The sequence below is a fragment of the Rhinoraja longicauda genome, chromosome 1, assembly GCF_053455715.1.
Source record: "Rhinoraja longicauda isolate Sanriku21f chromosome 1, sRhiLon1.1, whole genome shotgun sequence".
In the NCBI taxonomy this organism is placed as follows: Eukaryota; Metazoa; Chordata; class Chondrichthyes; order Rajiformes; family Arhynchobatidae; genus Rhinoraja; species Rhinoraja longicauda.
This window is the reverse complement of record NC_135953.1, coordinates 31,213,049-31,229,453: the sequence shown is the minus strand read 5'-3', so window position 1 is coordinate 31,229,453 and position 16,405 is coordinate 31,213,049. Positions and strand designations below refer to the sequence as shown.

Genomic DNA, 16,405 nt, shown 5'->3' with positions numbered 1-16,405 from the left:
GAATAGCCCCAAGTCGGCCGATCTGAGGGACCTGGAGTTAGAGAGGGGGGTTAGAAGATTTTTGATGTAGGGGGGGGAGTGTCCATTTAGAGCTTTATACGTGAATAGGGTGACTTGGATAGGTTGGGTGAGTGGGCAGGTGCTTGGTAGGTGCAGTATAATGTGGATAAATGTGAGGTTATCCACTTTGGTGACAAGAACTGGAAGGCAAATTATTATTTAAATGGTGTCAGATTAGGAAAAGGAGAGGTGCAACAAGACCTGGGTGTTCTTGAACATCAGTCACTGAAAGTAAGCATGCAGGTACAGCAGGCAGTGAAGAAAGCTAGTGGTATGCTGGCCTTCATTGCGAGAGGATTTGAGTTTAGGAGCAAGGAGGTCAATAGACAATAGACAATAGACAATAGACAATAGGTGCAGGAGTAGGCCATTCGGCCCTTCAAGCCAGCACCACCATTCAATGTGATCATGACTGATCATTCTCAATCAGTATCCCGTGCCTGCCTTCTCCCCATACCCCCTGACTCCGCTATCCTTAAGAGTATCTAGCTCTCTCTTGAATGCATTCAGAGAACTGGCCTCCACTGCCTTCTGAGGCAGAGAATTCCACAGATTTACAACTCTCTGACTGAAAAAGTTTTTCCTCATACTCCTACTCACACTCATACTCACACTCATACTCATCCTTTATTAGCCAAGTATGTTTTGCAACATACGAGGAATTTGACTTGCCATAAAGTCATACCAATAAAAAGCAACAAAACACACAAAATACATTTTAACATAAACATCCACTACAGTCACACCTCCCCATTCCTCACTGTGATGGAAGGCGAAAAAACAGTTCAATCTTCTTCCCTTCTTTTTTCTCCCGCTGTTGGGGGATTCGAGCCTTCCGTTGTGGGGACGATCTTGACTTCCGTAGCTGGCGGTCGGGCCCTCCGTGTCGGGGCGATCAAGCTCCCGCATCTGGGTGGAATCGCTCCCCCATGCCGGGCGATCGGACCCCGAGTCGGGGCTGGTCGAACCTTCTGCAACTTTGGAGCTTCCTGACATCAGCCTCTACCCGAGACTGCGAGCCTCTCGATGTTGAAATCCGCAGGCCGCGGTTGGAGCGTCGATCCCAGGCAAGGGATTGCAGGCTCTGATGGTAAGTCCACGGCCCCACGGTGGGGCTCAAAGTCAGTCTCGAGCAAGGCCTCCAGCTCTATGATGTTAGGCCGCAGAGCGACCAGAGATACGATCCGGAAAACAATCGCATCTCTGGCAAGGTAAGAGATTCAAAAAAGTTTCCCCTGACCCCCTCCCCCCTCCCCCCTCCCCCCTCCCCCCTCCCCCCTCCCCCCTCCCCCCTCCCCCCTCCCCCCTCCCTCCACATAAATTAAACCAGAGAACATTAACACATACTTTTAAAACACACTGAAAATAACAAAAAAGACAAAAACACCGTTTAATTTAGGAGATGACTGTTAGTTGCAATGTTACTTCAAATGTCAAATCTGAACCAGTAATATGAATAAATTGAGAAAAGCTAAAAAAACATTATGTAATCGTTTCGCAGAAAAGGAATCACTCACAATAAATGAGTCAGAAATATAAAAAAATGCAGAATTCTGAACAAAGCAAAAAACAGAAAATGCTGGAAACTTTCAGCAAGTCAGACAGCAACCATGGAAAGAAAAACAAAATTAATGTTTCTGATTCAAGGCCTTCTGGCAGAATTGGAAGTGCTGTCGAAAAGTCTCATGAAATGTTTTTCTTTCCACAGATGTTGCCTGACCATCTGAATGAATCAGCTACACAGTCCGTTTTCAAGTCAAATACAATTTTATTAGATCATCCTTTCATTTCAAGGAGGTTGAGGCTGATGGTTGCTACCCCACTTGCTGAAAATCTGCAGCATATTTTGTTTTTTGTTCATATTTCTGCAAAGTTTTTTTCTTTGACTTTCATTTATTGTGAGTGATTCTTTTTCATGATGTTTGTTTGGCTTTTGTCAGTCTGCTCAAAATACTGGTTCAAATTTGGCATTTCATTTTACTGATGCAGGTCGCTAATTGAAAATGTGGTATGTTTGAACATATTTATGGATAAGGGGACCATCTTCATCAATCCACAGGCATTATTTTATTGTTTCGACCCATCGCAGAAACAACACAGTAAAGCATCACCACCAATCTGTGGGTACCTAGAGACTCCTGGAGTCTTCTCCCCTCTCCCATTCAGGGACAGTTTCTTCCCAGCTGTTATCAGGCAACTAAAGCATCCTACCAACAACTAGAGAGCAGTCCTGAGCTACTATCCACCTCATTGGAGGCACTTGGACTATCTTTGATCGGACTTTACCGGACTTTATCTTGCACTAAACGTTATTCCCTTTATCATGTATCTACACACTGTGTATGGGTCGATTGTATTGTCTTTCCGCTGACTGGTTAGCATGCAAGAAAAGCTTTTCACGGTATCTTTGTACACGTGACAATAAACTAAACTAAACTAATCTAAACTAAACTAAACTAAACTAAACTAAACTAAACTAAACTAAACTAAACTAAACTAAACTATACTAATCTAAACTAAACTAAACGAAATGAAACTAAACTAAACTCATGGTGTAGTAGGTCTCATGCCCAAAGTATCCTTTTGTACAGCTAAGGTCTTGGTTCCTGTTGGTTCCTGTACAGGTCTCCAACTGTCTCCAGTTCTAATCCTCACTGGAATTTAGTTATAGAGTGATTGGGCAGTACATTGGCACAACTGGTAGAGTTGCTGACTCAAGGCAAAAATGGCCTAACTTAATCCTGACCTCTGGTGCTGTCTGGGTGGATTTGGCACATTCTCCCTGTGACGGTTTGGCTTTCTTCCAGATGCTCTGGTTTCCTCCAGCATCCCAAAGGCATGTAGGTTGATTGGCCACTGTACATTGCCCCCAGTGTGCAGGTGAGTGGTAGATTTTGGAAAGGGTTGATGAGAACGTGAGGAGAATCTAAAATGTAGTTAAGACAAGGATCAGTATAAATGAGTGATGAGACCTGTCTGCTGAAAGGCCTGTTATACCGTGCTGTATATCTCTGAATCTACTATCCAATAGCAATGAAATCACTCACAGTAAATGAAGGCCAAAGAAAAAACTGCAGAAATCTGAACAAAAAAGCACTAAAAACTCTCAGCAAGTCAGGCAGTAATAATGGAAAGAGAAACAAAGTTACCATTTCAATTTTAAGGCTGTCTCTCAGAATTTGGAGAGAGAACAAAATAATTCTGGAAATATTTAGGCAGTATGTGTGGAAAAAAAAAATCTTTGCTTCAGAAGTGTTGCTTTTTTAATCATTCCGTAGTCCACGATCAATTTTAGCCTGAGTAAATCATGAGCAATCATTTTGAGGTAAAATACCACCACTCATGAGATTAGCCAAGACCCTCTGGCAATGATTGATGTCGATGTGTCCAATTATTTTCCTGGTGCCAGATTTAAACCTGATGATGTCAAATGTTAAATGATTTGCCAGAAGAAGCTGTGGAGGCAGGTACAATGGTGACATTTAAAGGACATGTAGACAGGTACATGCCATTCACAGCTCTGCCATACTGACATAAAATGGAGCTCAGATCTTCAGACAACAACTGTTGTAGAACAGTTTCAGGAGAACAAAGAGTGCAGCATGCCACGTTCTAGGTTTACTCATAACTGACAGAATCACAGGGTTGCTTCAGAATTGACAGCAGTCTATACAAACAACCCCCCCCCATCAGAATCATGGAATGGTGCTCAAAGTAGTATGGTTTTAACATCTGTGCTGGTGAGCTACTCATTCCATGGCACTGTTTAATTACATTTGGGAAAGTGTGGGACCATGGATACTGAAGTGTAGGAATGTCCATCTGTGATGACTGTGCACAGAAAGTCTTCAGAGACATCATGCGATACCTGGACTTCTGTGATGAGCAATGTCTTTGGAAATTCTGGTTTGCAAAAGCTGGTTTGCAAATTCTGGTTTGTAATGACAGAAATAAAATACTTATTGCTGCCTTCAGCCACACTCTCATGCCTGGACTATTTCCTTCTAGATGTGAATGTCATGGAATTTCGTAACTTGGCCACAGGCTGAAGGTGAGTGGGGAAAGATTTAATAGAGACCTGAGGGCCAATTTCTTCACACATAAGGAGGTGCAAGCTGCCAAAGAAAGCCGTAGAGTGGGTACAATGGTGGTGATTTAAAGACATTTAGACAGTTAGACAATAGACAATAGACAATAGACAATAGACAATAGGTGCAGGAGTAGGCCATTCAGCCCTTCGAGCCAGCACCGCCATTCAATGCGATCATGGCTGATCATTCTCAATCAGTACCCCGTTCCTGCCTTCTCCCCATACCCCCTCACTCCGCTATCCTTAAGAGCTCTATCCAGCTCTCTCTTGAAAGCATCCAACGAACTGGCCTCCACTGCCTTCTGAGGCAGAGAATTCCACACCTTCACCACTCTCTGACTGAAAAAGTTCTTCCTCATCTCCGTTCTAAATGGCCTACCCCTTATTCTTAAACTGTGGCCCCTTGTTCTGGACTCCCCCAACATTGGGAACATGTTATCTGCCTCTAATGTGTCCAATCCCCTAATTATCTTATATGTTTCAATAAGATCCCCCCTCATCCTTCTAAATTCCAGTGTATACAAGCCCAATCGCTCCAGCCTTTCAACATACGACAGTCCCGCCATTCCGGGAATTAACCTAGTGAACCTACGCTGCATGCCCTCCATAGCAAGAATATCCTTCCTCAAATTTGGAGACCAAAACTGGACCTCTTTGCTCCTATACTCAACTCCTCTTGTTACGAAGGCCAACATTCCATTGGCTTTCTTCACTGCCTGCTGTACCTGCATGCTTCCTTTCATTGACTGATGCACTAGGACACCCAGATCTCGTTGAACTCCCCCTCCTCCTAACTTGACACCATTCAGATAATAATCTGCCTTTCTATTCTTACTTCCAAAGTGAATAACCTCACACTTATCTACATTAAACTGCATCTGCCATGTATCCGCCCACTCACACAACCTGTCCAAGTCACCCTGCAGCCTTATTGCATCTTCCTCACAATTCACACTTCCCCCCAACTTAGTATCATCTGCAAATTTGCTAATGGTACTTTTAATCCCTTCGTCTAAGTCATTAATGTATATCGTAAATAGCTGGGGTCCCAGCACCGAACCTTGCGGTACCCCACTGGTCACTGCCTGCCATTCCGAAAGGGACCCATTTATCCCCACTCTTTGCTTTCTGTCTGTCAACCAATTTTTTATCCATGTCAGTACCCTACCCCCAATACCATGTGCCCTATGTGGGACCTTGTCGAAGGCTTTCTGAAAGTCGAGGTACACCACATCCACTGACTCTCCCTTGTCAATTTTCCTAGTTACATCCTCAAAAAATTCCAGTAGATTTGTCAAGCATGATTTCCCCTTCGTAAATCCATGCTGACTCGGAATGATCCCGTTACTGCTATTCAAATGCTCAGCAATTTCGTCTTTTATAATTGACTCCAGCATCTTCCCCACCACTGATGTCATGGATGGATACATGGATAGGAAAGAAATTAGAGGGATCATGGGCCAAAAAAAGGCAAGTGGGACTAGATCTGTTACAAAATCTGCTCAATATGGATGACTTGGGCTAAATTATCTAAATTTATGCTTTGACTTTCTGGTGCTGAACCATACATTGCGTGTTGCAAACACCAAATTAGATTGTTTAAGCAGGTGGGCTTCTTTTTGATACGCTTAAGTCTTGGAATCATATGAACTTTTCCAATTGATTTAGAATGAGGTTCTGGAGGAAAGGAAGTGGAGGGAATCCAGGGAACTATAGGCTAGTGAGCCGCACGCACGCTTGTGGGAGAGGAAATATTGGAGAGGATTCTTCAAGACAGGATTTATTCTCTTTTGGAAGAGTATAGGTTAATTTAGGGATAACCTGAAGGGCTTTCTACGTGAAGGTAATGTCTTACAAACTTGATTGAGGTTTTTGAGGGGGCGGTGAAGGAGATCGATGAAGGTTCGGTGGTGAATGTTGTATACGTGGATTTTATAAGGGTTTTGATAAGGTCCCTCATGGTAGGTTGATCCAGAGGATTGAAATGTATGGGATTCATGATGACTTGGTCGTATGGATTCAGAACTGGCTTATACATGGAAGACGTGGAGCTGTGGCGGAAGGTAGATATGCTGGCTAGAGTTATGGCACCGATGGAGTTCCACAGGGATCTGTGCAGGGACCTCTGCTATTGGTGATATATCTATATATATTAATGACTTAGACGTAAATGTCGATGGGTTGGTGAGTGAGGTTGCTGATGACACCAAACCTGGAGGAATTGCAGACAGTGAGGAATGCTCTCAGATCAGCTGCAGAAATAGGCGCAAAAATTGTAGATTTTAACGTGGGAGGTGTTGCACTTTGGGAGGTTGAAAGTAAGGGGAGAGAATACAGTTAATGTCAAGACCTTTAATAGCATTGATGTGCAAAGAGATCTTGGACTCCAAGTTCATAGCTCACTGAAGGTGGCAGCACAAGTAGATAGGGTGGTAAGGAAGGTGTATGATATGCTTGCTTTCATTGCTAAACGTATTGAATATGAGTCAGGAAATCATGATGCAGCTCAATAAGATTTTTGTTTGGCTGCATTTGGAATATTGCATGTAGTTCGGTTTGTCCCTTTACAGGAAAGATTCAGATGCTTTGGAGAGGGTGCAGAAGAGGCTTACCAGAAAGCTGCCTGGGTTAGAGGATTTCAGCTACAGGGAGAGGTTGGATGGATTGCTTTCTCTGAAACATCAGAGGATGAGGGGAGACTTGATAGAAGTATATAAAATTATGAGAGGCATCATAGGGTAGTCAGGACCTTTTTTTCAGGGTGCAAATGATCAACACAACAGACATGGCTACAACGTGAGAAGGGGAAAGCTTATTGGAAACGTGTAGGGCAGGTTTTTTTACATAGAGAATAATGGGGGCCTGAAACTAATTTCCAGCGGTGGTGGCAGAGGCAGGCAGACAATAGACAATAGACAATAGACAAATGTACAAGGATGTTACTGGGCCTGGAAAGTTTGAGTTATAAAGAGAGGCTGGATAGGCTGTGCCTTTTTTCCCTGGAGCTTAGGAGGCTGAGTGGTGACCACAAAGCAGTTTATAATTCCATGAGGGATATAGATTAAGGGAATAGTCAGAGTGTTTTTCCCAGGGCAGGAGAGTCAAAGGCAAGAGGGCATAAGTTTAAGGTGAGAGAGGAATGGGTTAAAAGGGAGTGGAGTCAAAGAATCAGAGCTATGCAGCTCAGAAACAGACCCTGAGGGCAAACATGCTCATGCCGATCAAGTTGATATTCTGAGCTAATCCCATTTGCCTGCATTTGGCCCACATCCCTCTTTCCCCTCCCTATCCATATATCTGCTCAAATGACTTTTGAAAGTCATAGTTATATCAGTTCGAATGCTTCTTCTGCCAACTTATTCCACAATTTCTTCTGCACAAAGCCATGCATACGAAAAAGTTTCAAGTTAGTTACAATCCATATCTCATGACCAACCAGCTTCCTACTTTGCACTAGTAACCTGTGCTCTGTAGACAGTACTGTGTGTTTTGCAAAGCTGTTCTTTGTTGATGGATCCTTTCTTAAGAGTGCCTCATGTAGATGCTTTCAATGGTGGGAATGGCTGTCTCATGATGGACCTGGCTGAATCCATGGGTCTGTCAATAACTGTGCATTGGAATCGCTGTACCAGGCCATGATGCAACCATTCCAGAAACTTTCTAGAGTGCAACTGTAGATGTTTGTTGGAGTATTCAGTAACATACCAAATACCTTTGAAATTCCAATAAAGTAGAGGCATTGATGTGCTTTCTTCCTCGGTGCATCTATGTGCTGGGTCCAGGACAGTTCCTCCGAGATGATAACATTCAGAAACTTGCTGCTAACTCTCTCCATCATCAACACACCAATGGAAACTGGTGCATTGTCTCCTGATTTCCCCTTTCTAAAATTAACGATTAGTTCCTTAGTTTTGTTGATGCTGAGCGAGAGGTTGTTGTTGCAGCATCACTCAACAAAGTGTTCTTTCTCTCTCTTGTACATTGATTCATTGCCATTTGTGATTTGGTCAGATACATACAGCGCGGAAACAGGCCCTTCGGCCCACCGGGTCCGCACCAACCAGCGATCCCCGCATACTAACACTATCCTACACCCCCTAGGGACGATTTTTACATTGACCAAGCCAATTAACCTGCAAACCTGTACATCTTTGGAGTGTGGGAGGGAACCGAAGATCTCGGAGAAAACCCACGCACGTCACGGGGAGAACGTACAAACTCCATACAGACAGCACCCGTTCCGTAGTTGGGATCGAACCTGGATCTCCGACACTGCATTCGCTGTAAGGCAGCAACTCTACCGCTGCGCCACCGTGACCGCCCATAGTATCATCTGTAAATTTATAGATGGCATTGGAGTTGTCACGCGTGTAAAGAGAATAGTGCAGGGATTTAGCACATAGCCCAGTGGTGCATTGGTGTTGATGGTCAATGATGAGGAGATGTTTAGGAAAGAACTGCAGATGCTGGTTTAAACGACCTAGCCTCTCCCCTATCAACTCCATCCACACTTCATATTGCCCTGGGACAGCAGACAACATCATCAAGGACCATTTGCAACCTGGTTTTCTCTTCTCTCCCGTCGGGTTGAAGATACAAAAGCTTGAAAACACATACCACTAGACTGAGGAATACTGTAGTTTCTCCATTACTACTATCAATCTACTGAACGGTCCTCCCATAAACTGCCGATGACATTTTCACATCCCAATTTATCTCATTGTGGCTTTTTTATTTAACTTTTATTTCCATTTTCTCTGTAACTGTGAATAGACACAAAAAGCTGGAGTAACTCAGCGGGGCAGGCAGTATCTCTGGAGAGAAGGAATGGGTGACGCTTCGGGTCGAGACCCCTCTTCAGACTCCTCTGTAACTGTAATGCTTTCACATTGTAACACTATATTCAGCACTCAGGTATTTTTCTCTTTGCAATGCCTGCTGTGCTTGTGTAGTGGCTTCATTATACTTATGTATGGTATGATTTGGCTGGTTAGCATACCAACAAAGTTTTTCACTGTATCTTGGTGCACATGGCAATAATAAACCAAAACCAATACTAATTACAGTGGCTAAAGTGCTACCAGACGGTAGTCATCGAGGCAGGTCACAATGCTCTTGGGCAACTGTATGATAGATGCCCTCAGCCTCAGCTGGGAGACTCAGGCCACAGAAATGAGAGATTGAGGATGTCCTTAAATACACCAGTTAAATGGCCACACAGATCGTCAGCACTCACACAGTTACACCATCGGAGCCAGGATTCACTTCGTTGAAGTGCACTGACTTCAGCCTCAGAGACTGAGATCACAAGGTCATCAAAGGTTGTGGGGAACTGTGTAGCTGTGCAATTTTTCTCTCTTTCAAAGTGTGACTAGCAGAGTCACCTGGAAGTAACGCATCATTGCCACTGAGGCAATCCAGTGGCAGCTCTCACAACTCTATCCACACATTTGCAGGGCAGCCTATTCTACCCTGGATGGACCCCGAAGGATAATGAAACCCACTAATTTCAAAGCATCTCATATCTGCTCAGTAGACACAAAGAGCTGGAGTAAGACAGCATCTCAGGAGAAAAGGAATAGGTGATGTTTCGTGTCTTCTTCGGACTCAACCTGAAATGTCACCTACACTTTTCTCCAGAGATACTGTCTGATCCGCTGAGTTACTCCAGGTTTTTGTGCCCATCTTCAGTTTAAACCAGCATCTGCAGTTCCTTCCTGCACATATCTGCTCAGATCTGGTTGTAGATATCAGCCTAACTACAACCAGGTAGGACGACAGCCACTGAAGCATGAGGGTGGTATTGAAGGAAGCTAATTGTTGCATGAAGATGAGACTTGCCAGAGTGGAGGGGCACATTGCATGATGGTTCCGCCAAGGGGACCTCTATATTCTATGTAAGTTGGTGCTTCTGGGAGAGCAGATGGAAGACCTGGAGCCTAAAGGCCAGGACACAGATCCAAATGACCAGCAGGAGCAAGAGCATGATAAAGGCTGTCGGGATGATGTACCTCACCAACTATCAGAAGAACTAATCTCCCAACTGAACATTGGACAGAAGCATTATTCTCAAGCAATAAGGGACCGCTTTAGAGAAAGGCACTTCTCAAATGAGCCTGCGCATCCTAAAAGCAAAGTGACATTTAGATTTAATTTAGTTCAGTTTAGAGATAACAGCGAGGAAACAGGCCCTTCGACCCACCTAGTCCGCACTGACTGGCACAATAACACTATCCTACACACAACTAGGGACAATTTACAATTTTACCAAGCCAATTAATCTACAAACCTGTACATCTTTGGAGTGTGGGAGGAAACCGGAGATCCCGGAGAAATCCGACACAGGTCACCGGAGAACGTACAAACTCCATAAAGACAGCATCTGTAGTCAGGATCGAACCCGGGTCTCTGGCGCTGTAAGGCAGCAACTCTACCACTGCACCACTGTGCCGTCCTTCTCCACTCTCCATTCATTACGACCACTATGGCCGACCAATAAGTCACCAGGAGCACCACTGTGGTCCACCAAGAAGTCGCAAGGAGCATGTAAGGAATTATACAAAATCTATGCATCTGAGACTGAACTCCGGTTTTCTTGGATTCCCCGACTAGTGGACCAACACCTCGGTCTGTTAAAACTATGTGGATGATTTGTCACAGAAACACACCATTTAAAAAGAATTCATGCATTGCCACTCTTCAGAACAGCAGTCTTCCTCACCCGTAAACGAATTTCTAAGAAGCAGCAGCAGAGAAGGTGAAGAAAGCAGTTCATAAACAAGAGAGACACGAGGAAACAAGTAAACAGCATGAGTTAACAAGTCAAAATCAAGCAGAGGTACAAATAGTAGCCCAACATCATTCTGTTCCCAATCTGAGCCAGGCCTGGCAAAGAAGTGTGGAAATGAAACGTGGAAATTTTAACAGCAGAGAAGTGTAATAATTCTGCAGTTTCAGGCAGCTTCTAACAGCTGCCTGGAGAAGAGATTGGCAGCTCCCAGGGAATAAATCTTGCATTGGCAGTGGGATTCAGAGGAAAACTAATAAAAAGATGGAAAGCAAATACAAACACATTAATTCAGCCTCTTGAAGATGCATTCAAGACACAATTTTCAAGTCAGGTCAAGATTAATGTCATACGCACGTACAGTGTGAGGTACAGATACAATGAAAAAGTTGCTTGCGGCAGGATCACAGACACGCAAACTCAGGCACACAGAACACAGTAAATATACAAGACCGTTGTAAAAGAAAAATACTGTGTAAAAACAGGACATGAGTGTAAAAACACAATTAGAAAACAAGTTGACTTTAGTGCAAGAGGTGACCCACAGAGTTCCATTGCTGAGGAAGGAGGAGGGTTGTGCAGCTTTGTTCAAGAACTCAATGGTTATCGGAAAGTAATTGTTCCTGAACCTGGTGGTGTTAGGCTTCAAGATTATTGGTATAGTGTGTGTTACAAAGGAAAATAGGAAAATGTGGGACAAAATTTTGGAGTATCCTATTAGGTGGGAGTTTGGTGGAATGATCATGCCATCAATAGACAATAGGTGCAGGAGTAGGCCATTTGGCCCTTCGAGCCAGTACCACCATTCAATGTGATCATGGCTGATCATTCTCAATCAGTACCCCGTTCCTGCCTTCTCCCCATACCCCCTGACTCCGCTATCTTTAAGAGCTTTATCCAGCTCTCTCTTGAAAGCATTCAGAGAATTGGCCTCCACTGCCTTCTGAGGCAGAGAATTCCACAGATTCACAACTCTCTGAGTGAAAAAGTTTTTCCTCATCTCCGTTCTAAATGGCCTACCCCTTATTCTTAATCTGTGGCCCCTGGTTCTGGACTCCCCCAACATTGGGAACATGTTTCCTACCTCTAACGTGTCCAACCCCTTAATAATCTTATATGTTTCTATAAGATCCCCTCTCATCCTTCTAAATTCCAGTGTATGCAAGCCTAGTCGCTCCAGTCTTTCAACATACGACAGTCCCGCCATTTTGGGAATTAACCTAGTAAACCTACGCTGCATGCCCAAAATAGCAAGAATATCCTTCCTCAAATTTGGAGACCAAAACTGCACACAGTACTCCAGGTGTGGTCACACTAGGGCCCTGTACAACTGCAGAAGGACCTCTTTGCTCCTATACTCAACTCCTCTTGTTATGAAGGCCAACATTCCATTGGCTTTCTTCACTGCCTGCTGTATCTACATGCTTCCTTTCAGTGACTGATGCACTAGGATACCCAGATCTCGTTGTACATCCCCTTTTCCTAACGACACCATTCATATAATAATCTGCCTTCCTATTCTTACCACCAAAGTGGACAACCTCACACTTATCCACATTAAACTGCATCTGCCGTGCATCCGCCCACTCACAAAACCTGTCCAAGTCACCCTGCAACCTCATATCATCTTCCTCACAGTTCACACTGCCACCCACCTTTGTGTCATCTGCAAATTTGCTAATGTTACTTTTAAACCCTTCATCCAAGTCATTAATGTATATTGTAAATAGCTACGGTCCCATCACCGAACCTTGCGGTACCCCACTAGTCACTGCCTGCCATTCTGAAAAGGACCCATTTATCCCCACTCTTTGCTTTCTGTCTGCCAACCAATTTTCTATCCATGTCAGTACACTACCCCCAATACCATGTGCTCTAATTTTGCCCACTAATCTCCTATGTGGACCTTGTCGAAGGCTTTCTGAAAGTCAAGGTACACTACATCCACCGGCTCTCCCCTGCCCATTTTCCTAGTTACATCCTCAAAAACTTCCAGAAGCTTAGTCAAGCATCCAACCAATGGTACCAAAACCTCTCATCTCATCAGGTCTCATCTACAAAATGTCAGAAAATTACAGGCTGACCCCGTTTCAGCAGGGTTCCTCTCCTGTGAACTGTTTGTAATTCAACTGGTAAATCCATAGCCTCGGTCTCCCAAATGCTCATTCGTATACAAGCTGTACACAAGCCAGTTATTCATAAGCTAGAGTGGCACTCTAAATACTAATGGTCAGCTTGCAACATACCACACTTGTCAGATACCACACAGACTTAAGAAAAAGGAACGTAGAACAGCACAGCACAGGGATCGTCCCTTCAGCCCACAAGGTTTGTGCTGAACATGATGCCATGATAAGCAAATCTCACCTGCATGCTCATGATCCATATTCCTCCAATTCCCTGCATAGTGCCTATCTAAAAGCTTCTTAAGAACCACTATCATATTTGCCTCCACCACCACCCCTGACAGCACATTCCAGAAATCCAAACCCTCTGTGTAAAAAAAACTTGCCTCACACATCTCTTTTAAACTTTGCTCCTCTGCTCTTAAATCTGCGCCCTCTAGTTTTTGACAGTTCCATCCAGAGGAAAAGGTTCTCACTGTCTACCATATCTAGACCTCATAATTTTATACTTTGCTACCATGGCTCCCTTCAACCTTCAGTATTCCACAGAAAGCAATCCAAGTCTATCCAGCCTCTCCTTGTAGATAATACCCTCTAATCCAGGCAGCATTCTGGTCAACCTCTTCTGCACCTTTTCCAAAGCCTACACATATTTTCTGTAATGTAGCAACCAGAACTGCATGTAAATATGGTCTAACCAAAGTCTTATTGAGCTGCATCATGACTTCCTGACTCTTATATTTAATGCTTCAACCTTGGGAGTTTGCAAAAAAATAATTCATAAGCATAAGGAATTCAAATTGCAATTTAGTTCTCATTGACTGAAAATGTTCTGTCTTTTTTTATGTAACATAATGTCTGGTTGTGCAATGAGTCACTGACTGGCAATGCCTTCTGCATTCAACAAGAGCATTACCGTTAATTATATTCACTGAAATGAAAGCACAATTTCTCTGTTGCTTCTCTGCCATACAAACCATTTTTATGCAACAACTTAAGAAAAGAAAACAAGATTTTAAATAATCATTAAGCACAGAACTGAATATTGCAAGTTCTTACAAACTTTATCTCTTAACTTTGTGTGGCACGGGAACTAGAAGCAGACATCAAAAGGCTGCAGGACCTCAGGGACCTCAGGGACAGAAAGATTTATGGGACCCGTCAGGCAATCTGGGCGTACCCCTGGCTTTCCTTTCTTTTCTTTCCATATCTTTTTCCATCTCCCTTATCTCTATCTCTAAGCGCTTTATGGATGCCTCTATTTCCCTTCTACACTCCCTTGTTTTTTTCTCTAGCCGAGCACTGTCTGGTCAGTTATTTCTCAGGGTCGTATTGTCGAGTCAGCTATTTCTCAGGATCCGTTTTTTTAGTCAAGCATGGTCGAGTCAGCTATTTCTCAGGATCCTTAGTCTAAATCAATTATCCCTTTTTACCCCTCTCTCACACTTTGAAATATTTTAGTTGTTAAACTTTCTGCACACTTAATACCCGCTAAAATGTCAACCGTGCATTTACCCACTTGGGGGAACAGTATAATGCGATTACCACATGGTTCCATTTAGGAAGGTTCCGCATTAGTCACAACTTCTCACTTTTAACTAGGTTTTTCATACTTGAACAGAAACAGACCTATTCCAAGTGTTATAGGAATAACTAATACCAAAAAAAGGGAGACAAGGGAGCTATCAATTATGGGTGGACATAATCTCTGGAAATCCTTCTCCCTATTTAAATCGGTTAAACTAATGAAGAAGTCATACTTCATTTAAGTAATGTGAACCATTTTTCTCCATAGCTTTGACTGTTGACAGCTGAGGGATAACATCACTGGCCTGTCCCAGCTTCCTGTACCAGGGACTGACAGCGCTATAAAGCTGTACGCCTGGTGCAGAATTCACAGGGATTGTATTTGTCCAGAGGATAAGACTGGCACCTTGCTGCTGGCCCCCAAACAATGGATATGGCGCTGAAGTCCTTTGAATGCTGTTCCCTGCTCTTTTTCCTCTTCCTTCCATTTTGCCTATGTCAGGAAGAATACTCGGAGGTGAGCGACAACGTTATTGCAAACTTGACAAAAGTAGTTGAAAACCATGAAGCTTCCAGGTATTTAAAGAGCGGAGAGACTGAAGCTGCAAACCACACAAGTGGGGTAAATCCCAGACCAACCGCAGCTGGCAAGACAGAAAAAGTACAAAAAAAGCCGAAAAGAAAAAAAATTGAAACTAAGGTGATAGAACAGACAACCTCTATTAGCATCCAGGTACACGGAACTGATTTTATATGCAAAGATAGTTATAGTCCTGGGGCAGTTTAGGTTTGCCTGGCTTAAACTGAAACAATTTAAATTGTAGGATAACAAACTTTAATCAATTTGTTGTTAATGCTTATGTTTCTTTCATCTTGAAACTCCAATAAGTCTTTTGCTGAGAAGGAAAAGAGCAACAACTTTGTATATTAATTGCAAATTATGTTATTGATAGCTTTCTTCCAAGATCAAATAAAACCAACAAATAAAAACATTGACAAAATTGAATAGTCAATTAAATTGTTAATGAATTTTAATGATCTCATTATACAAGTACGATTGAACTACCTACCTTTTCTGTTTGAAAAATAATGGGGCAGCTAAATATTAAAGTTTCTCTCTTAAGTAAGCTGTTAAATTTGATACGCTGGTTAATGGTGTAAGTAGTTGAAATTTTGCTAAAAGTTTCAATTACAAATTATTGTTTATTCTCAGTCTCAATTTGAAAAGATTTATTGGTGACATGATGAGGTGCAATGTTTATCTTATCAAATCAAACAATGAATACTAAGAAAAGACGATAAAGACCTCTAATGGTGCTGGTGATTTCAATAATTTCAGCTAAGCTGCAGTCTATTTCTTTTGCTGCTTAATTATTTTAATGGCAGTTTTGAATGATAAGACATGAATAATTTAGCACACAAAATTTTATGTTGAGCTGTTCTGTAAGTGCAGTTATTCCTGCAAATTAGGTTAAACTGTCAAAATGTAAAATGTCTTATACATTTTGTATGAGGTGACAAATTGTACTGATATACTCCTATTAACCAATGCTATCATTTATTGGTAACGAGAGGATTCTAACTCATTAAATAAAATGTTACCCTAATCACCGTTTTAAACTTGAGCCTTCAAATTGGTCAGAATGCAATGGCTTGTTTTTGCTCAAGCACATCAAACTAAGATTGAGAAAAGTCAAGTCAAGTCAAGTCAAATTTATTTGTCACATACACATACATGATGTGCAGTGAAATGAAAGTGGCAATGCCTGCGGGTTGTGCACAAAAAGAATTACAGTTACAGCATATAAATAAAGT

At 42.7% G+C, this 16,405-nt stretch overlaps 1 protein-coding gene across 1 annotated transcript in view; it reads left to right on the top strand.

The window, feature by feature from the left end:
• The first annotated feature begins 15,023 nt into the window (after nucleotides 1-15,023).
• LOC144598966 (uncharacterized) overlaps nucleotides 15,024-16,405 on the top strand; it is a 35,125-nt gene continuing 33,743 nt past the window's right edge. The window contains exon 1 of the mRNA XM_078409633.1: nucleotides 15,024-15,323. Coding sequence (XP_078265759.1) covers nucleotides 15,024-15,323 — 300 coding nt within the window. The remainder of the gene's footprint in view (nucleotides 15,324-16,405) is intronic.